Source organism: Hordeum vulgare, chromosome 3H (assembly GCF_904849725.1).
Source record: "Hordeum vulgare subsp. vulgare chromosome 3H, MorexV3_pseudomolecules_assembly, whole genome shotgun sequence".
Taxonomy (NCBI): Eukaryota; Viridiplantae; Streptophyta; class Magnoliopsida; order Poales; family Poaceae; genus Hordeum; species Hordeum vulgare.
In genome coordinates this window covers 413808221-413830238 of record NC_058520.1, presented here as the reverse complement: position 1 = coordinate 413830238, position 22018 = coordinate 413808221, and the positions used below count along the sequence as shown (strand labels likewise).

Sequence of the window (22018 nt, the reverse complement as noted above, 5' to 3'; positions counted from 1 at the left end):
CCCTCAGGCAGCAGCTCGCCCCGAGCCAGGTAAGCCATATATGGAACTGTCCAATCAGGAGTTTCCCAAAGAGCCGCCACCAACTATGATTCCGGGTCAGGGATAGCTATAACCTCTTCAGATGGTAACTTCACAGAGGGGTTGTGTAGGACATCCAAGAACACATTGGGAGGAACAGACTTACGTTGAGATCCAAGTTGTGACAAAGCGTCGACCGCCTCATTATGTTGACGATCAATGTGATCAAGCTGGTAGCCATGAAAGTGACCCGCCACCTCGGTTACTGCACGCCTATAAGCCGCCATCAGGGGGTCTTTTTTGTCCCAAGTTCTAGAGACATGTTGAGCCACCAAATCTGAGTCGCCCAAGCATCTGACCCGGCTAAGGTTCATCTCCTTAGCTATCCTGAGCCCATGTAAGAGAGCCTCATACTCAGCTGCATTGTTAGTATAAGGGAACATGAGTCGTAAGACATAATAGAACTTGTCACCCCATGGAGACGATAACACTACACCAACCCCTGAACCTTCCAATTGCGTGGAGCTGTCAAAATGTATAGTCTAGTATGTGTTATTTGGCCTATCTTCTGGAATCTGTAGCTCGGTCCAATCATTGATGAAATCCACCAATGCCTGAGACTTGATGGTTTTACGAGGCATGTACTTCACATGATGAGGACCAAGCTCAATCGCCCACTTAGCAATCCGATCAATGGCCTCGCGGTTCTGTATAATGTCCCCAATTGGCGCCGAACTAAACACAATGATTGGGTGTTCCTGAAAGTAGTGCTTCAGCTTCCGACTTGCCATAAAGATTCCAAATACTAGCTTCTGCCAATGTGGGTACCGTTGTTTGGACAAGGTTAGCACCTTGTTGACGAAATACACCGGCTGCTGAACTAGATACTCTTTCCCTTCCTCCTTGCGCTTGACGACCACTGCCACACTTACTGCCTTAGAATTAGCAGCAACGTAGAGGAGCATGGGCTCTTTATCAGTCAGGCGGCTAAAACGGGAGGCTCAGCAAACTGCTTCTTGAGGGCTTCAAAAGCTTCATTAGCTGCATCTCTCGAGAAAAAATTATCTGTTTTCTTGAGTAACTGGTAAAGAGGTATAGCCTTTTCACCAAGGCGACTTATGAACCGGCTTAACACCGCGATACGACCCGCCATGCGTTAGACGTAGTTGATGTTAGCCGGTTTACCCAACAAAGTTATTGCCTTGATTTTATCTGGGTTAGTCTCAATGCCTCGCTCAGACACCAGGAAACCCAATAACTTGCCCGCAGAAACACCAAAAACACACTTGGTCAGGTTAAGTTCCATCTGGCAGACTCGAAGATTATCAAACGTCTCCTTGAGATCCTCCAAAAGCGTTTCCTTCTTCTGAGATTTTACCACGATATTGTCAACAACTCAACATAAGCATGGACATTGCGTCCAGTCTGACCGTGTAAACAATTCTGGATGCAACGTTGATAAGTTGCCCTTGTGCTCTGAAGTCTAAAAGGCTAGAAACACATCAGAACGCGCCAAAAGGGGTTATGAAGGCCGTCTTCTCCTGATCCTCCTTAGCCATCTTGATCTGGTGGTAACTTGAATACGCATCCAGGAAACACAAACGCTCACAACCCGCCGTAGAGTCAATAATTTGATCGATACGGGGGAGAGCAAAGGGATCCTTAGGACAAGCTTTGTTGAGGTCGGTGTAGTCTATACACATACGAAAAGTCACATTCTTCTTGAGAACAAGCATTGGGTTAGCCAGCCACTCAGGATGAAAAACTTCAACAATGAACCCGACAACTAGTAGCCGGGTGACTTCTTCCCCAATAGCCTTGCGTCTCTCTCCGTTAAATGACGAAGGTATTGCCGTACATGTTTCATCTTTGGATCCACATTAAGGTGGTGCTCAGCGGATTATCTCGGTACTCCATTCATGTCACACGGATTCCATGCAAAGATGCCCTGATTCTCATGGATGCATTCGATGAGCGCGCTTTCCTATTTGGGGTCCAGGTCGGTCCGTGTAGTGAACTGTTGAGAAGAGTCGCCCGGGGTGAAGTCAACTTGCTTGGTGTCGTTTGTCGGCTTGAACTTGAGAGGCGGCTCAGGATCAATAGTGGGCTTCTTGAGAGGGCTCATGTCGGTCGGGTCAACATTGGCCTTGTGGAATTTCAAATCCTCAGCCGCACATGCCGACTCAGCGTAAGCAACATCTCCTTCTTCACACTCGTGAGCTATCTTCCGATTCCCATTTACAGTAATGGTGCCCTTGAGGCCCGGCATTTTAAGCTTGAGATATACATAGCATGGACGGGCCATGAATCGGGCATAAACCGAGCGCCCAAACAAAGCATGATAAGGGCTCTTGATCTTGACCACCTCGAACATCAGAGCCTTGATCCTGTAATTGGATCCATTCCCAAAGGCGACGTTTAACTTGATCCGCCCAACTGGGTATGCCGACTTGTGTGGGACTATGCCATGAAAAACTGTCGTCGATGGCATTAGGTCATTCTCAAAAAAGTTCATCTGCCGGAAGGTATCATAATATAAGATATTAATACTACTTCCTCCATCCATGAGAACCTTTGTGAGGGTGTACCCTCCAACCTGAGGCGCCACCACCACAGCCAAACCGCCGGGGTTGTCAACCCAAGGCGGCTGATCGTCCCTACTCCAAGTGATAGGTTTCTCTAACCAATTGAGATACCCGGGAACCACCGGCTCAGCCATATTAATGGCTCTCTGCTTAACCTTTTATCCTGCCTGCAAGTGTTAGTGGTGAAAACGTGGTATTGACCGATGTTTAGCTGCTTGGGGTTACTCTAGAATCCGCCATGATTGTTTTGCTACTGATTATTCTGCCCAGAATGTTGTCCACTGCCATTACCTAAGCCGCCCCGTCCGTGAAAGCCAGATCCGTGGAACCCGCCAGATGAGCCGCCATGTGACCCGCCAGGACCAGGCGACCAAGATGTCCACCACCATTGCCTCCTTGGTTATCCCTAGAGGCTTGGAGACGAAATTCCTACATAAGATAGCAATTTTCCCAAGAATGAGTAGACGGGGTATCTGGGGTACTATGCTTGGGGCGAGGTGCCTTTAACATCTCCTTGTAATTGCACAGTTTTCTACCACTGAAACCTCGTCCAGGGCTAGTGTTCCGACGCTGATTCTTGAACCCAGTATTGCTATTGGCGACAAAATATGACCCGCCATCTTGCTGCCTTCGCTTTCCTTGACCTCCCGGGTTCCCATTACGCCCAAGGTTTTGATAATGACCCTTGGTGCCGTCTCCTTTCTTGCTCTCGCTGGCTTTGTCCTCATCCGAGCTGGCGTCCTTCATGCCATCTGACTCGGCGTATTTGGTGCGGTATCCATTAGCTCGCCCGTATCCTGCACCTTTCATTTCAAGTGGCCAAGCTTCAAAACCAGCGGCTGAAAATGGCAATTCTTCTCCAAAATCAGGACGGCCTGAGCCGCCGTGAGGCCATCTAACGAGTGAATGGTTTCGGCGACCCGGTGTGTCTAGTGGTGCGCTGACTCATCAGAGCGTTGAACACAATGTTGCAGATCCACTATTGTCATATGGCGTTTGCGTGTTCCCGTGAAGTTTTTGATAAATCGCTCCTTCAACTCCGCCCAAGTGTTGATAGAATTGGGTGGTAGATTTTTCAACCATGTTCGACCCGGCCCTTCCAACATCATCGTAAGGTACTTGGCACATACCGCATCACTGTCATCAAGCATATCCATGGTGAGCTCGTAACTCTCAATCCACGCGGCCGGATCAAGATCTGCTATGTAGTTAGGCACCTTACGAGGGCCTTTGAAGTCTTTTGGCATGCACTCATTGTGAAGAACCAAAGATAAACAGGGGACCCCAATGGTCCTACCACTTGACTCGGCGCGTGCACGCATTGGCTGAGTATAAGTCGGAACCACTTGAGCCGCGAGCGCCGTCGCTGCGTCTGCTTCTACACGACGGACGGCTCGGGTTGCGTCTACGAGCGCTTGCGCATTTGATATCGGAGGCTCGAGTGAGTTAACTTGAGGTTGCTGCTGACGACCGCTGTGGAAAGTATTGGGGACTCCTCATGGCGACTCTTGGTGCGGCTGGCATGCGACGTGGAGTGTAATCGATCTCGCCTGTTAGAAAATTGCGCCCGCTGAACCACCGCGGTCTTGAGCATCTCGATGGCGTTCCTAGCCTCCACCTCCAACGGGGTGTTTCCATGTATGGGGAGCGACTCCAGGTGACGTGTGGCGGCCAACATATTATCAATAGGGTTGGATAAGTGACCCTGCGGCGTCTGGAAATGCTGATTCGGTGACCGCGCTGGTGAAGGCTGAGCCGGCTCGACCTGTCGGTCCGTCTGTCAAGGTGGGTCCCGCTCCACCCCCGGCGTGCGTGGGCTGTCGAACAAATGAGTCGGATCAAGATCAACCGGAAAACTAGTACGATGTCTCCTTTGGTGCACCGAGTCGGAAGCATTTTGACGACGTTCCAACTGCCAAGCCTCAGCTTCCAAACGCTCCGACTCATTATTGATTTGAGTCTGCACCTCTTCCACCCGGGTGTTCTCGAGGTCAATCTCCCGCTGCAACTTGGCCATCTCCTCGCGAAGCTTTACCAACTCCGCGTTGATCTCCTCCTGATTCTCAGCAGTCACCGGGGTTGCCACGAGCTTTGACATCTCCCCCATCAAATCCATCATGGCTTGAGCCGGCGTCTTGCCAGACCCACTAGCTCCGTTGGCGGCGGCTGTTCCCGACTGATCCTAAGTCGGCGCGACCCCCGCCATGTAGATGGTGACCTGGCGGGGCGGCTCTCGTGACTCCTCGGAGATTTCCACCTCAGGGAAACCCCCCAAGTCTTCCATCAAAGAGGGCGCAGATCGACCCTGTGTCCCCCATGGATGACTCGAAGTTAGAGTTAATAAGAGTAACTCCGCCAATCGCTGGCTCTTCCGGGAGGCTAATCCCTTGCGTACGCCATCCAGTTTGACACCGAGCGGGTTGCGCGAGCCGAGCCGTCTCCACGATGTCGGTGCATATGTACGACTCAGGAATAGACGTGCCGATTTTGCCGATGAAGACGTGTATCTTGCCAAAGGGGACCGGTATCCAGATTCGATCGAATCGGCCTCGGGACCCCAGCTCGAATTATCGATGTAGCGCTTTCCACGATGGCTTTTGGTCCTTAGACCAACCACGTAGCTCTCGAACCCTAGAAGGACTCCCTTTGAGAACTCAACTCCATCGCGCGACAGCCCCACGGTGGGCGCCAACTGTCATGGTTTTGTCACGGCAGATGTCCTTGTCAGAGAACTTGAGTGTGAGGCCATCGCTGCTATGTGGCAGCTCAAAGGGATTGATCGAGAACGAGAGACGAGTTTACCTATGTCTTGCTTCGTGTGTATTGATGATGCAATCGATTACAAGGGAGCGGATTCGCTTAACCTAGCTTTCGATAGATTGTAACCTGAGTTTGTTGGCCCTAGAGACTCACCATTATATACATGCCGAGACCCTAGGTTTACAAGAATCCGGGTCACACTATGATTAGTGGCCCGACATGTCTCTAACTCGCCTTGCTCCTTAAGTAAGGAAACTCCTCGTGACCTTCCACCTTGTGAGCCTTGAATCGCCATCTTCATGTCCTGGGCCGCCAACGGGTTCATCTTAGTTGCCCGCCTTATGTCTCCAGTCTGGCCCGTCAAGGCTCATCTTGATCACATCGTTGAGCCGCCATAATGGTGACCAGACCCAATGGGGCGGGTTATACAGCGGGGTTATATACCCAACAATGGCCAATATGTATAATCCAATTCCCAAGGAGTATCTCAATTCACACAAGTTAGGCTCCATCTACTTCTTGCAAGCAGGACTACCCACCACCAACACCATTACGAGGTACACCTTGATGCCTAAATCAGGTGATGACAAGATGCTCACGGGATATTCCATCAAGATGTTGCATCATGTAGACACCCACACAAGGATAACGGTGATGGATCTGATTGTAGAGACAATCAAGAGGATTGGTGCTGACCAGAAGAGGTCATGTGGATATGCTCCATATATTCAGATGTTGATCAACTCCAAGGTTGGAAATAGCATGTATCTACTTGATCGTCAATGCCTGCCACGTCAACCAGATTTCGAGGATAATGTAGTGGTGATGGAACCAAGTCATCCCTCTTCAGCTACAACATATGCTCAGGTTGAGGCCTAGGCCCATGCAGAGGCAGCCAGATCCACTAGTGCTCCAGTGCTCAAGACTAGAGTGCACAAATGACATTTCTCTTCAGCACCATCTCAGGGATGGAGAAGAGCATTACTGACATTCTGCTGAATCAGAAGAGCCTGGAGAGGATTGTGGAAACTAAGTTTCATGATCTGGACATCAAGGTGATTGAGCTGACCACCATGGTCAACCAATTGAAGCACGAGGTAGATGCAGTGCCTCCTCCCAGCTCTAGTGATGATGATGACGGTCCACTGCACACTCACACTCAGTTCAGGACACATGTCAGGTCTTCTGTCGTGCCAGTTTCAGAGACGAGACCATCTTCATCAACACCTGCATCAGCTCCATCAGCACATCCAGTGTCTACACCACCACCTCAGAGGACATCAGCTGAAGCATTCGCGGACACTGTTCTTTCGACTCCTTCCACGGCTACCTTAGAAGACCATGCCCAAAGCGACGCTTAGCTCTATACCTTCGAGCTTTTTGGTAACATGTTGCCAAAGGGGGGAAGTGTATCGATCATAGGGCTTTAAGAGAGAGAGAAAGTGTGTTGCATTTTGGTTGCTCTTTTTTATAAAACATTTGGTTTATCAGGTTCTTAAACTTCATGGTGTTTGATCATACACTTTAAGTTTGATGCTACTATTTCCTATCCTTGAGATATCCTTGTGATGATCAATTATTCTTTTTTTCGTGTTATGTGCATTGTAATTCTTTCATATCATTTATGCGCACCACCAAGATGTATGTGACTGTTGGGGAACGTAACATGGGAAACAAAAAAATTCCTACGCACACGCAATACCTATCATGGTGATGTTCATCTACGAGAGGATATTTCCGATCTATGTACCCTTCTAGATCGCACATCAGAAGCGTTAAGAAACACGATTGATGTAGTGGAACGTCCTCACGTCCCTCGATCCGCCCCGCAAACCGTCCCACGAACCGTCCCGCGATCCGTCCCACGATACGTCCCGCGATCCGTCCCACGAACCATCTCGCGATCCGTTGCACGAACCGTCTTGCGATCCATCTCACGATCCGTTCTGATCTAGTGCTGAACAGACAGCACCTCCGCGTTCAGCACACGTACAGCTCGATGATGATGTCGGCCTTCTTGATCCAGCAAGAGAGACGGAGAGGTAGATGAGTTCTCCGGCAGCGTGACGGCGCTCCGTAGGTTGGTGGTGATCTATCTCAGCAGGGCTCTGCCCGAGCTCCGTAGAAATACGATATAGAGGAAAAACCGTGGAGGTATGTGGTCGGGCTGCCGTGGCAAAAATTGTCTCAAATCAGCCCTAATACCTCAGTATATATAGGAGGGAGGGGAGGGACCTTGCCTTGAGGCTCAAGGAGCCCCAAGGGGTCGGCCGAAGTGGGGGGAGGAGGATTCCTCCTCCAATCCTAGTCCAACTGGGATTGGAAGGTGGAGTCCTTCTCTATTTTCCCACTTCCCCTTTTTTCTCTTTGATTTCCTTTCTCTCCTGCGCAGGGGTCTTCTTGAGCTTGCCCACCATCCCACTAAGGGATGGTGCAGCACCCCTAAGGCCTATGGGCTTCCCCGGGGTGGGTTGTCCCCCCGGTGAACATCCGGAACCCATTCGTCACTCCCGGTACATTCCCGGTAATGCCGAAAACTTTCCGGTAATCAAATGAGGTCATCCTATATATCAATCTTCATCTCCGGACCATTCCGGAAACCCTCGTGACGTCCGTGATCTCATCCGGGACTCCGAATAACATTCGGTAACCAACCATATAACTCAAATACGCATAAAACATCGCCGAACCTTAAGTGTGCAGACCCTGCGGGTTCGAGAACTATGTAGACATGACCCGAGGGACTCCTCGGTCAATGTCCAATAGCGGACCTGGATGCCCATATTGGATCCTATATATTCTACGAAGATCTTATCGTTTGAACCTCAGTGCCAAGGATTCATATAATCCCGTATGTCATTCCCTTTGTCCTTCGGTATGTTACTTGCCCGAGATTCGATCGTCAGTATCCGCATACCTATTTCAATCTCGTTTACCGGCAAGTCTCTTTACTCGTTCCGTAATACAAGATCCCATGACTTACACTAAGTCACATTGCTTGCAAGGCTTGTGTGTGATGTTGTATTACCGAGTGGGCCCCGAGATACCTCTCCGTCACACGGAGTGACAAATCCCAGTCTTGATCCATACTAACTCAACGGACACCTTCGGAGATACCTGTAGAGCATCTTTATAGTCACCCAGTTACGTTGTGACGTTTGATACACACAAGGCATTCCTCCGGTGTCAGTGAGTTATATGATCTCATGGTCATAGGAATAAATACTTGACACGCAGAAAAACAGTAGCAACAAAATGACACGATCAACATGCTACGTTCATTAGTTTGGGTCTAGTCCATCACATGATTCTCCTAATGATGTGATCCCGTTATCACGTGACAACACTTGCCTATGGTCAGGAAACCTTTGACCATCTTTGATCAACGAGCTAGTCAACTAGAGGCTTACTAGGGACAGTGTTTTGGCTATGTATCCACACAAGTATTGTGTTTCCAATCAATACAATTATAGCATGGATAATAAACGATTATCATGAACAAAGAAATATAGTAATAACTAATTTATTATTGCCTCTAGGGCATATTTCCAACAGTGACATGGAAGAGTGACCCATGATCCTAATCGATTGTGCATTTGCATTCAAACGCAAATTTAGGGGGAGCTCTTACTTATCACATACTTCTCAAAGTGACGATGATATTCATTGTTTTTATCCCTATCGAATCTTTGATCTATATGTTGTCATGAATTAGCAAAAAGGGGGAGATTGAAAGCACAACTTCTCCTTAGGTGGTTTTGGTAATTAATAACAACATATATTTCATTGGACTAACGATTCTATGAAGTATATTTCAGGAAAAGTTCAATGAATGGATTGACAAAGGATTGTGAGGAGATTCCCTAGATGCAAGGAACATCTATTGGCAAAAAGCTTCAAGACTCTACAGTTTGCTTAGATGTGAGAAATCGGAGTTGAGTCCATAGGAAATCCTATACAATTAAAAGGGGGTCAGGTATCTACGATGATCTGCTTTCTCAAGTGCTTAGTGTTAGCAACCAAAAACCCTCATGAAATTCTCTCACAAATATTCTGTCCAAAGCCTAAACACTCAAATTCAGTGCCACCAATATTTATAAATTAGCCCTACCGAGTTTTACCCTAGACGGATTCCAGAGCCAACCCAACAATCAAGGTACCACCAAGTATTGATTTGGTTACGACCGAAAAACAGTGACCAACTCCGTGGCTACCATTTGCTGAAAATCAGAATTTTTGTTTTTTGCAAATCGGTGCCACCGAGTTTGGACAAATACCTCGGTCACCCAAATCGGACCCTCCGAGATTTATATATCGGTCTCACTGAAACGCCAAAAGTTGCCACATTTTGCACTACTTGGTGCAACTGAGTTTTTGCTTCGGTTTCATCGACTTGGGCAATAATGTTGTAACAGTTGGATTTTTTGAGATGCCTATATATACCCCTCCACCTACCTCATTCGCAGAGGAAGCACTCAGAACGGATAAATACTTGGCCCATCCATTTTCTGAGAGAGAACCACCTACTCATGTGTTGAGATCAAGATATTCCACTCCAACCATATGGATCTTGATTTCTAGCCTCCCCAAGTTGCTTTCCACCCAATCAATCTCTTCTACCCAAGCCAAATTTGTGTGAGAGTGATTGAATGTTGAGGAGACTATGTTTTGAAGTACAAGAGCAAGGAGTTCATCATACTTACCACACCTATTACCTTTTGGAGAGTAGTGTCTCCTAGATTGGTTAGATATCGCTTGGAGCCTCCGACTTCGTGTGGAGTCGAACCAAGAAGTTTGTAAGTTCAAGGAGAACACCTACTTCGTGAAGATCTACCCCGAGTGAGGCTAGTCCTTCATGGACGTAAGACATGGTGGAATAGACAAGGTTGCTTCTCCATGGACCATTCGTGGGTGGAGCCCTCCGTGGACTCTTCCGGTCATTACCTTTTGTGGGTTGATCTCTCCATCAACATGGACGTACAATAGCACCACCTATCGGAACCACGCCAAAAATCTCCGTGTCAACTTTGTGTTTGATCTTCCTATCCCTACCCTCTACTTATACGTGTATGTCTTTACTTTCCGCTGCTATACTCTTAGACTTGCATGTGTAGGGTGTGCTTGACTAGGTATAATTGCTAAAACTGACCAACTATTAGAATTGGGAAAAGACTAAGTTTTTATTTGTTCAAGTTGTCTAATCAACCCCTCCCCCTCTAGACATACTTCGGATCCTACAAATGTACCCTCGAGTGTCTGCACCTACCAAGGATGTTACCCTGGTAGAGATGCCGCTTTAGTTTGTCCTTGCAGAGCAAGTTGAGCTGCAAGACTGCCTGATGAGAGTTGAGTGTTTTTTGGCAAGAGCTGAGGCGGTTCTCCGTAGAGTCGCAACCAATTCGGATGTGCCTTCGCTCGCCGAGCTCCCAGTTGATTCCATGGGCGAGGGTGAAGCAGACCCCTACGGTTGTTTCTCTCCTCGTGGTACACACATCATCGAGGTTGCCACTCGAGCGATGGAGATTATCCCTGAGCTACAGGAGCTATGTGAGGCATCCTCTATGCCTTTGTCGATGGTGCTTCCAAAGGAGATGGGCATGGTTATGCCCATGATGCCTTCGGCTTTGATGTTGGTGGCAAACCCGTCATTCGTCGTTGTTGACAGTGAGGGGCAAGATTCATCTTTATCGTGTGAGCAACTGGATACACATGAGTTCGTTGTGTCGGTGATGCTCGTGGCTGATGATATTGATGTGGTACGTATGTTGGTGCATGATCCTTTGGGGCCTAGCCAGTCGCTCACCTTTGTGGAGCGTGAATATTTTGATATTGCGGTCACCCACCCGCACGATACCATTGGGCAGATTTATGTGCGTGACAAGGTTGATGAGATTATCTTTTAGATAGAGATTCAAAGCTTGCTCAAATGTATGGAAGCGGCTAGCCCTCGATATGGGAAAGCGATTGTGAAGGAGGCTCTCAGGAGCAAAGGAAAGAGGAGTGAGGAGCAAAGGAAAGAGGAGTGACGCCACGGGAAAGGCGTGTGCAACTACTTGATGGATGGTCATTAGTCTCTTGTCTCCATGGATTTGATGGTGTTCGTGATATTTGGCCGAGTTACTCTCGTTGGGAATTTCTTTGTGATGTAGCAGTATGTGGGTTGGTGCTCGTTACGTGTTGGGTATGATTGTCGGGTGGATCATACACTTATGGAGTTGCATGCTCTATAAGTAGTCCACATGTTGTTGTTTTGGTTTGTTCGGTTTTCATCCGGTTTTCTGTTAATTAACTGGATACTTCTCTTCTGCTTAATTAATCGATGAGGCAAATCTTTTTCGTCCGTTTAAAAAAACATGCACTGTGATACATGGCTTCCTGTGCTCCCAAGATACGGGCTCCCGAGAGCCCTTGATACAGGCTCCCGAGAGGTTTGCGTGTAAATATGAGATCCCGGATTTGCGTGTAATATGAGATCCCTAAAGGTTTTTTTTGGCAAAGTTACATGAGCTCGGCCCAGGACTCTTGGATCTCGGATCCAAGGGCTCTCAGGAGCCCGTATCATGGGAGCATAGGAAACCCGATATCACATGATACTTTCCCTACTCCGTCTCGACGTTAGACCGAGACACGCCGTGCTACAACTTTAAGGACCATGGAACGAGGTTGTCGTCGGCGAATACATAGTAGCCCAATGTTGATTCCCGAGTGTCAGGATAGCCGCCTAGTCAACGTCGGAGGAATGTGGTGGCGCAGAAGTACCAAAGAATCTGCTTGAGAGGAGCGAAATGATGCTCATGGGGATCATGCATGAATGGGCACATCTGTTGAACGATGTAGGCTAGACCAGGGCGTGTTAGCGGCAGGTATGGAAGCATGCCAGCTCTAATGGAACAACGATGACCTAGCCATCAGTGATAAAGGGTTTAGTCAGGGGGGCAGTCAGGATGGAGATGGGCTTGCACTGAAGCATCCTGGCTAGGATTCTTTTTTTTTACTCTTGGGGTCCGATTCACTAAAAAAGATAGAAGAGAATTGTCATGTTAATTAGCAACCACAAGAGCCTGGTAGGTTCTGAAGGTGTTGGAGAGTGAGAATGATTAAGAAAGAGGCCTGGTAAAACAGGAGGGGGGGGGGGGGGGGGGGCTATCGGGCCGATGGTCTGGATTCATGTACTCCTCCCTTCGATTTGTGGGGAAACCATAGCAAATTCGATGTGCACAGTGCGGACCAAACGAGTAGGAGCAGAATGAGGAAGTCTGCTGCATATGCCTAAGTAGTAATGGTTCAACCTTTGCTCAGATCAATGGCCGGTAACTTCCACATTTGTATATCAAATAAAACAAGCATCCATCAAAAGCAGTGATATATGTAATGTAACTGTTACAGTTGCTAGGGTTTGAGCGGGAGAGAGAGAGCTGCGAGGGCGCGAGAGAGCCGGCCGTAGGGTCCTTTCCCACGGCCGGGCAAGAGAGAAAAGGGTTTTCCTTCTTAATTCTTGCTTGATTAGATTGATACATCTCCTCTTCATATATAGAGAGGTTTACTTGACTTTCAAGTAAGGCTTACTTGACCCCCAAGCAAACCCTAAGACTAACAGGCCCAGGCCCATCACGTACTCTAACACTACACCCCACCTGGACATGCAGCTCGTCCTCGAGCTGCAACCTAATGACGATTCGACCCCACACAACCCTAACGCCTAAAAAACAAGCCTTTTACATCTCGGCCTATTGTATTGACCTAAAATAAGCTAACCCGAATGAGACTCCGACTCTTTATTTTTGACTCCAAACGATAAGGCGAGAATCCTCCGCGCGTCGAACTTGTGCGTTTGCAGCCCCCTCGATCCCAAGGACACCATCGGGACCAAGGGAGCCCTCGCGGCGGCCGGCGGCGGAATGCAGTGGTGCTACGCGGTGCGCTCCTGTCGATGACACCATGTCTTCTTCCCGTCGGCTGACTGTCAATGTCGCAGACTTGGAGGTCGTCGCCCGTGGGAAAAACAGCATGCCCGCCGCCCGTGGGAAAAACAGCATGACCGCCACCCGTGGGGGAAACCGCATGCCCAAGATCCCTCTCGCAGCGGACGAGATCGAGGTCCGTTGCACCGCGAAGCACAACTTGGAGGAGCTGCAGCTGCAAATCACGCATCTCCTGCACATGCCGACGCGCTAGGAGGCCGCGCGCAGCAGCCTGAAGCCTCACCGCCGCCGACACGTGGTGGGTAGCGATCCAAGCCGGAAGCGGTGCCGGCGACGGCTGGAACTTGATCTGTTGGATGGGATTGTCCTGGGATGGAGGTGGCGCTGCTGGGAACGAGGTCGTCGCAGTCCCGTCGTAGGGCATCCCATGCTGGAACGTGATGACCGACGCCGTGGTCGCAGCCGAGGGCGGCGACGGCGGTCGTGCGGGGGTCGGCGCCGGTGCTGTGACCATGGAGGATCCCCCGTGGAATGGTGCACCGTCGGGACCGGCGAAGCGGGAGGGCCCGCCGTACTGTTGGGGTGGCGCCGGTGGCGACTGGATGTGCGGCGGCGCCCAGGCCACCATATAGATCGGCCCGGAGACGGGGAGCGGCAGCGGCGGCTGCAGCAGCCTCGCGTCGAGTGGCGTCGACGACAGTAGCAGCGTCGACTGCCGCGGCCCGGCGATCGCGGCGGAAGAGGCAGATTCGTAGGGACCGACCAGGAAGTGGCAGATCCCTTGGACGGCGGTGGTGAAATCGCGGATTGCTCCGGCGATCTCCTCCGGGGTGAGGGCGACAGGAAGCGGCGGCGACGACATGAACGTGATCGAGCCTGAGAAATCTGATACCAGATGTTATGGTTGCTAGAATTTGAGCGGGAGAGAGAGAGCTGCGAGGGCGCGAGAGAGCCGGCCGTGGGGTTCCTTTCCCACGGCCGGGCAAGAGGGAAAAGGGTTTTCCTTCTTAATTTTTACCTGATTAGATTGATACATCTCCTCTTCATATATAGAGAAGTTTACTTGACTCTCAAGTCAGACTTACTTGACCCCTAAGCAAACCCTAAGACTAACGGACCCCGTCCCATCACGTACTCTAACAATAACAATCCGGCACAAACAGACAGTTCATTTTGAAGCTTTCGTAGGATGACAAAGCATGTTCAACAGGCTCTAGTGGTTGCTAATCCTTGTGATTGATGTTGTAATGGCCAAAAGGCTTGTACCGGCTTCTTTGCCTTTCTTCTATCAATCTATAATACTCATGCTCGTGTGTATTCTAGAAGAGGAAAAACAGGATCTAGGTCAGTTACTACATCGGTCTTCTGGTGGTCTATCCGATTCAACATGCTCTGGTAACAAAACTCAGTTTTGTTCCTGTTATGCAAAACTGCGGTGGACTGTAAATTTAGTTAATTAGGAGAATCTTTACTAGTTTTAGTGATATTTTCAGGTTACACCACAAAGAATGTGCTTCCACCAAACTTATGAAAAGCTACCAAATCCCTTTCTCGAGTTTCAAAAAAACAATCCCTTTCTTTGATAGCCGAGGAAGAGGTGGCACAGGAAGGCTCAAATATTTTGGCGAAACGATAGATGATCATATATCTGTGCCATTGCATACATAGCACCTTCAAACTACTGAATATATTCAGAAATACAGACAAGTATTAGGGTGACCCAGATTCAAATGATGGGAGAAACGCTTCACCCAGGACGGATAGATCTCAACACAGGTCAAGTAGAACTCACAGGCATGTACAATCATCACAGAAAATACAAAAGGACATTTCTTGGGGTCTACACATTAAAAGTTCAAATAGAGAACATGCAAACATGGGTTATTTGCTTGATCTCCCAAAGCTACTCATGGGTGGTAGCCTTTTTCTTGCTCAAAAGGCCTTCTAGCTTGAGTTCATTGATCTTTGCAGCAAGGATGAAGTCATTATCTGTTAAACCTCCTGATACCACGATAAACAGATAATTATAAACAAACATCATGGTGAATCCTTTATTTTGCTTATGATTTTTAGCACTGGATCACGATGAATGAACTATTATACTTGATGTATCCCCTCAGTTTTTTATGGCTCGTTCCTCTTCATTTTAAGTTGATCAAATTTCCCTATAAGAAATGTTTTTTATCTTACAACGCCTAACTTCCAATAGGCAGCAAGCACCTAAGTACCTACGAATTTTGCATGCTCAAAAGACTCCAATTCAATATCATCTATACGTTCATAACATCTAAAGTACTTCATCAAGATATTAAACAAAATTAACAACCATAGGAATGACTTTTGAAGCATAAAAGGCAAAAGTTTTGAACATGATCATTTGGCTTGCTGCTTAAAAATTAGGTCATACATCATACCACTGTCAACCTGTCAGGGTTCCTAAAACAGCAAATGGATAACTAGTAAACTATCCCTGTTCAGAATAAAAATACTACAGCACAAAATTTGGTTTACCAGGTCCCAGGGATTTAATAATCTACTATAACAATGCTGCTTCGCTTTTCTTAGAAATCAACAGAGGTGGTTATTGATAAGATTCATTGTGAAAGGTAGTGAGGTGAGTACTCAAATTTTTTAAGAGAGAAGCAAAAATGCCCGTGCGTTGCAACGGGGTAAACATTTTATTTTATTTAAGTTATTATTTTAATGTTGATACATTTTTTATTTTGACTCGTCATATTGATGGCGTGCACTTACGATTACACTCACGCAGCATCTGGGTGGGCCGTTCGATACTTTTAATCTTTGATGAGAAATACTACAAAGGAGAAAAGGAGACGTTGAGTGGATAGTCATTATAACGAAGATTTTTGTGCAGATGCTGAATTGTCCACACGTGCACATTATTAACATGCGTTTATACAAACACTGAATACTCAAAGATATAAGATGCAAGATTTACGATTGATTACCTTCAGTTGATATATGATCATGTCTATTCGCCTGATCGGCATGCCTTTATACTCAAGCATGCCCAACGCTAACAATGCAGTTCCAACGCCCTCCTATTTTTCATTTGTGTCGTTCATTTACCTCGTGCAGGGTAGAATCCTCCTCTAATATACACCTCAAGGCTAATTTGGCCGCTGCCTTATTGAGTAAATTGAAGGGAGGAAGAAAAAGCTGTTGCGTTGGAGTAGAGAGAGAACACTCTCCAAAATTGAGTTTCTTAACATGCGAAACGTGATCATGAAAATGTGCTTGTGGTGTGGATGATGATTCATTCAGGTCGTCGGTACATTCAACTGGATTATATATTGCTTTCATTGGTATAACCATTTGCCTGTTGCTACTTGCTCGGCCCACCCAAATATCTGAATTATATTTGCAAGGTGCAACACATTCAGCTGGATTATATTGTCATTAATTGGTGGTCCAAATGGTCAAGATGCTTCCGAGTTCTGAATCGTATTACTCCTGCAGTATAATGCAGATCGTATAGCTCACAATCCATGAAATCTGCAGGCCATGTCCGTGCTTTCTGTTTCTGCAAAACATGTTTTGTGGTCGCACGAACACCAACCTGGCTATTTGGTTCTTTGTTGCTTATTTTTTGTTCATAGCAAAGGGCTCTGCCATTTTATGGACAGCTGAAAAGATTATTATTTTCACAAAAAGAAGAAAAGTTTATTTTTGACGTAGGCAGATGAAAAGATTTTTATGTGCCGAGGGGTTAAACTGTCGATTTGAGTCACTTTGATCCAAGGAAACATCATTATTGTTGCATGCATTGCAGCGGCATATGAAAAGGTTTTGTTCACACTGTTGCAATGCAGTGTCGCGGTCTCCTCGATGAAGGTAATCGAGTAGTAAAGGCAGGCAGGCGGACCCAAACATTTAGATGGAGATGTGAACAGGCTGTTGTTTCCGTTTGACTCAATGTGAAACGAATGCATTTAACTTGCCAAGTGCACCTCAAGCCTTATTATAACACAACCTGGTGTAGCTCAGTTGGCCAGAACGTTAGTTTTATGGTGTGAGGTCGCGAGTTCGAGTCAGCGAACCGGTAATTATTTTTTCCGGCACCCGGACTGCGGGTTAGTTTGGATTAAATATAGGGGGGGGGGGGGGGGGTTGTGTAAAATGTAAAAAAACGATTCTTTTTCTGACTTAAATCCGGACTGCGGATTGATTTAAGGAAACAACAGGGGGTTTTCTGTAAAACTACCACGACGGACGACAGAAGCAGTAGCTGTTTTATTATTAGGGAGAGACTTGACTAAAGACAGTACGTGAAATCCTAGAGTAAAATGTGAAGTCAAAATAAATTAGCCAAAATAACCATATGAAACACTTACTGACTGAATGAGTCCAGACATCAATTTTCACATTGTTCCAACTCACGAGATGAAGATCTGGGTGGTGACCTGGGAAACCATAAAAAACATATCCATTTAAACATTAGTTTGCCCAGATTGTTACTGAAACAAATAAACAAGACACGCCAAGAAAATTATTTGATTTTAAGTGAATTAGAAAAATCATTACCAATTTCACGAGCATTTTCCTTTAGAAATGTAAAATAAAATCTCTCGTGATGCTAAACAAAACCGCAGCATGTAACTTGAACAAATGCAACACATAGGTAGGACAAATTGAACGAAAGTAGTTTGATTATGACAACCATGGATAAATGAGGGGAAATAAATCTTCTGAAACCTTCAGAGTCATTCGTTGATAACACCTGTTTAGGTGTGTCGGCCCAGTGGAACACATGGTACCACAGTTCGTCTGCCGCTGGCCCCGAGGACGACGCTTGGGGCGGCCCGCAGTGGGTGGCTTGGCCTCGGCCGCTCCGAAGGGAGCCGCCCCACGAGGCCCCTTGCCACCTGGCCAGGCCCTGCTGAGGTCGCCAAGCGCCAGGCCCCTCCCGCGAGGCTTGGCGTACGGCTCCCCGTGGCTGCCACGTGGGTGACGCACCCACGCAGAGGATGCGATAGAGACCATGCTGGTAGGTTTTTCTCTTTTGTGATTAAGGTGCAGCGCCCACTATCCCTTCAAAAGCAGATTCCCAAAGCTTGTCGTTTCAGTGAAAGAAGATCAGGACGGTGTTACAGTATATGTGGATTGCACTAGCCCTTTCCATCAGTTCGGACTTTTGGTTGCGTTGGCTAGTGCATGAAGCTTAACATGGTATCAGAGCCTAAGGTCTTGAGTTCAAGTCCTGGCTTTCGCAGTTTACTCAAAAATTGTTGCCGCCCCCTATCTGTCCATGTATAGGCCTCTTGAGGCATACCTCTGAGTTTGTCCACGTGTTAACTTTTCGTGTTACACATGAAAGGGGGTGTTAAAGTGTATATGTGGATTGCCTAGCCCTTTCCATCAGTTCGGACTTTTGGTTGCGTTGGCTAGTGCATGAAGCTTAACATGATATCAGAGCTAAGGTCTTGAGTTCAAGTCCTGGCTTTCGCAATTTATTAAAAATTGTTGGTAGCCCCCTTTGTGTCCACGTAGAGGCCTCTTGAGTCATACGTGAGTTCCGCGCGCCGTCGCTCTCTTCCGGTTGCACGTGTTGACTTGCCTTCCGCGTCACACGTGAGATGGGGTGTTACATTATATGTGGATTGCACTAGCCCTTTCCATCAGTTCGGACTTTTGGTTACGTTGGCTAGTGCATGAAGCTTAACAGACGGATCGACGCGTCGGGATGGAGGTCGTCGCCGAGCCACCTGCGTGTCACGAAGAGCACTTTAGCAGGCGAAGACCAAGTTTTGTCAGGATTAGTCTGAGCTCCTGTCCCCCTTCGAATTGCCGCCCTGTGGCTACCTTTTCCCGCCGATGGAGGAGGACCAAGGCACTACAAGAGGGGCAGGGCCACCTCCATGTAAAGGGATCGAGCCATTCTTTCCCCGACGTCACGTGTACTCGAGTCACAAGCTCCACGCCGCAGTGCAATACAACACAAGCAAGAGTAGGGTTTTACACCGCGCGGTGGCCCAAATCTGAGTAGCCCGCGCGTCCCGTTCATGTCCGGTGAGAAGGAATGAGCTCGCCGTCGATCTTGACGTGTTTACCGTCGTGTTGCAGGTTGACAGGCCAAGCCCCCAATGTTCGAACCTTGTGCTTTGGAGGAGTCTGGGGACGCAGATCCTCAACTCCGACAAGGTGGTCATAGGTTTAGCTATGGCTTGATAGCTATGACGTAAATTAATGTAGAATTCAATTAAGAACACAAACAATCAATATCACTGTGAAGAACTGAAGATGCGGGGGTACTGAACATATAACTATTAGCAGTAGATCGACTTGCTGTGGTATGTATGTGCCAATGATATTCTTAAATTTCATTACAATGAGGATTGAGGTCTGTAGGACAAGTTGGACATTACAAACTTTCCATCAGATTTTTTTTTATTGAATTTGACAAATGAAACAATGTAAGTATGTAGAACAAAGGAAAGGAAGAGACCTTCTTCCTCAGCAACAGCAGCAACAAGCTGAAAGAACTCAAGCCCTTTTACAAAATTCTTCACCTTCCATGCTCTGTGTAATTTCAAAATGTCACCTTCATTTTTCAGTTCCCAACCAGTCACCTGTTTTTAAGGGGTCAATCAATGGAATAGCACTGGGTTTAATCAAGTTCTTCACTATAATAAAGTATGAGAAAGAAACCTGTTCAAGTGACTTTTTAGCAGAATCTTCTGACATAGCATGTAGATCCATTGAATTGCATGGGATACAACTCTTCTCTGATAATTCTGAAACAATACAAATGCATACTTATCTTTTACAGGATTGTGGAATTATAAGCGTCACATGCGGTCACAGCAGTATGGATTAACTACACAAGCATTAATCAAGGGCAGGAAAAGGTGATCCTGACAGCTGATACAGATATTTTTCCTACTGGAGAAACACAAAGTAAGGTGTTAGGAATATAACAGCTCTTGTACTTCTCCTCCAAAGTTGACAAGTCCTTAACCTTTGATGATACCCCCAAGTTAGTACAGCTTAATCGAGTTTTTCTTTGGCAAAACGATAAGTTTTTGTTTGTAAAATTAAATCATTTAAGCCTCTAATGAGCACGTGAAAATACGAGATTGTTTTAGGTTTGCCCTCAATGCACTCTGTTGAGGTTCATCCAGCTGGCCTAAATAATTCGTCTGAGTTCAAGTTGTTCCATATAATTGTGGAGTTCTGCTCTTCTGAATGCACACCTGGCCTCAAACTCAGAAGCATGCATCAGGAGATGGCATGCTATGACAAAAAGGATACAAATTCATAAGCAGAAACGTAAATTTTGATTAATGCACACAATCAGGGGCCAGGAGACCTAGATCGAAAGAGATTTAAAACGAACGGGGCTGCAGCTCACCAACTTTAGGAGAGGCCTGCTCCCCGCTCACCTCCAGGTGCGCCTGCAATCATGGGGCACGGTGAGGCGTACAAAAACTAGGTTTCTCCCCTCAATTAGGGACGCTTCGAGATGGACGAAGCAAAACGGAGGATAAATGGGGGCGAGTCCAGAGTTTGGTCTCGTACGACGGTGCGGGGGGACGAGGGGCACGAGGCGTTGAAGAACGCGGCTCCACCGGCGGCGGTCATCGGCGCACGGGGCTGGATCCGCATGAACCTACGCAGTAGCAGACCCGCCATGTTGAGGCCTTTGAGGGCCAGTGGGGCCGGAACTGACGGAAGCAGAGGAGATGACAGGTCAACCTAACGAGGAACGGGGTCCCTTTGTCTGGGACCTCCTGTTCGTCGCGTTGCGGGCAAGGAACGAAATCACTAATTAGGGAATATACCTCGTAACGGTTAGATGGGTTGTATTCTCCGCGCAACACAGCGCGTTAGAGATCTTTCAACGCGCAGGGAAGAGTCCCGTTATTTCCAGTTTTTGCTTTCCCGGTTTTTCCTTTTAGCAATTAAGCCCCTGAACAATTTAGGTTTTCTAATAATCCTCCGATCTATTTGTTCAGATTTGTTTCGTCCCGTCTCGCGGCCGCCGTTCGCTGCCGTCATTCGTTCCGCTGTGGTCGTCCTGTCGGCGTCCGTCCCGCTGTGGCCGTGTTGCGGCTGTGCGTCTCGTTGTGGTTGTCCTGCCGGCATCCGTCCCGGTGTCGTCGACCTTCCGTCGTGGTTGTGTCGTCGTCGCATCGATGTGGTTGTCCCTGGTAAATCGCCCTGTTGTTTCCTGTTTTCCTGTTTTCGTTTTTCCCATTATATTTCCGGGAAATTGAGATTTCAGGGGAAATTACGGGTGGGGGCTTCCAACACGATCAAATGTCAACTTTCAATTCTGATGTGGAATGAGCTCTTATTGATCACCGTTCTTTTGTAGGTAATGGCTTGCCCCTTTTGCCGAGCTGCAGGTGGCCCTTGTTCTTCCTTTGATTCTTGTGCGTCTATGTTCACTATGGTGCTGGATCGTAGCTGTTCAAGGCGTGTTGTAAGAATCTGTTTCTTGTTTATCTGATTGTGGCATATTGTTGATGTTGTTTTGGTTGGAATGTATTACAATGCCTTTGTTTATATGATTATTGTGTTTGCTTCCATTCTGGTTGTAGTATGTTTCATGCAGTGTTAGATCACATCTTGCTCGGTACATTGATGAGTGCAGAACTTTAGCTATTCGGAGGGGTGACACGGATGTTGATCTTGCTCTTCACAATAGCGAGGGTAACTTATACCATGTTCTGTTTAGACATGGTAGGATGAGCAGTAAATTCCATAGTT

The 22018-nt window shown here is 47.4% G+C and overlaps 1 protein-coding gene across 2 annotated transcripts; it reads right to left on the bottom strand.

Annotated features, from left to right (window-relative positions):
* Positions 1-14904: 14904 nt before the first annotated feature.
* On the bottom strand, positions 14905-21023 carry LOC123444029 (pterin-4-alpha-carbinolamine dehydratase 2, mitochondrial). Of its 2 annotated transcripts, XM_045120624.1 has the most exons (7): positions 20825-21023; positions 20658-20700; positions 19955-20040; positions 19752-19875; positions 17641-17709; positions 16040-16100; positions 15214-15286 (listed from the first exon to the last, which is right to left on the bottom strand). In XM_045120624.1, the coding sequence occupies exons 1-6, from the start codon at positions 20936-20938 to the stop codon at positions 16081-16083; spliced, it is 456 nt and encodes a 151-aa protein (XP_044976559.1). In that variant the 5' UTR covers positions 20939-21023; the 3' UTR covers positions 15214-15286; positions 16040-16080. The 2 variants fall into 2 exon arrangements, with proteins under 2 accessions (XP_044976558.1, XP_044976559.1); XM_045120623.1 differs by lacking the exon at positions 16040-16100 and having other exon boundaries at positions 14905-15286; positions 20825-21015.
* Between the last annotated feature and the right edge of the window lie 995 nt (positions 21024-22018).

Coding starts and splice junctions, on each gene's coding strand:
- LOC123444029 (XM_045120623.1), bottom strand. CDS start 20,938: ATGGCGGGTCTGCTACTGCGTAGGTTCATGCGGATCCAGCCCCGTGCG. Junction 20,701..20,824: donor CCTCGTCCCCCCGCACCGTC/GTACGAGACCAA, acceptor CCATGATTGCAG/GCGCACCTGGAGGTGAGCGG. Junction 19,876..19,954: donor CTAAAAAGTCACTTGAACAG/GTTTCTTTCTCA, acceptor CCTTAAAAACAG/GTGACTGGTTGGGAACTGAA.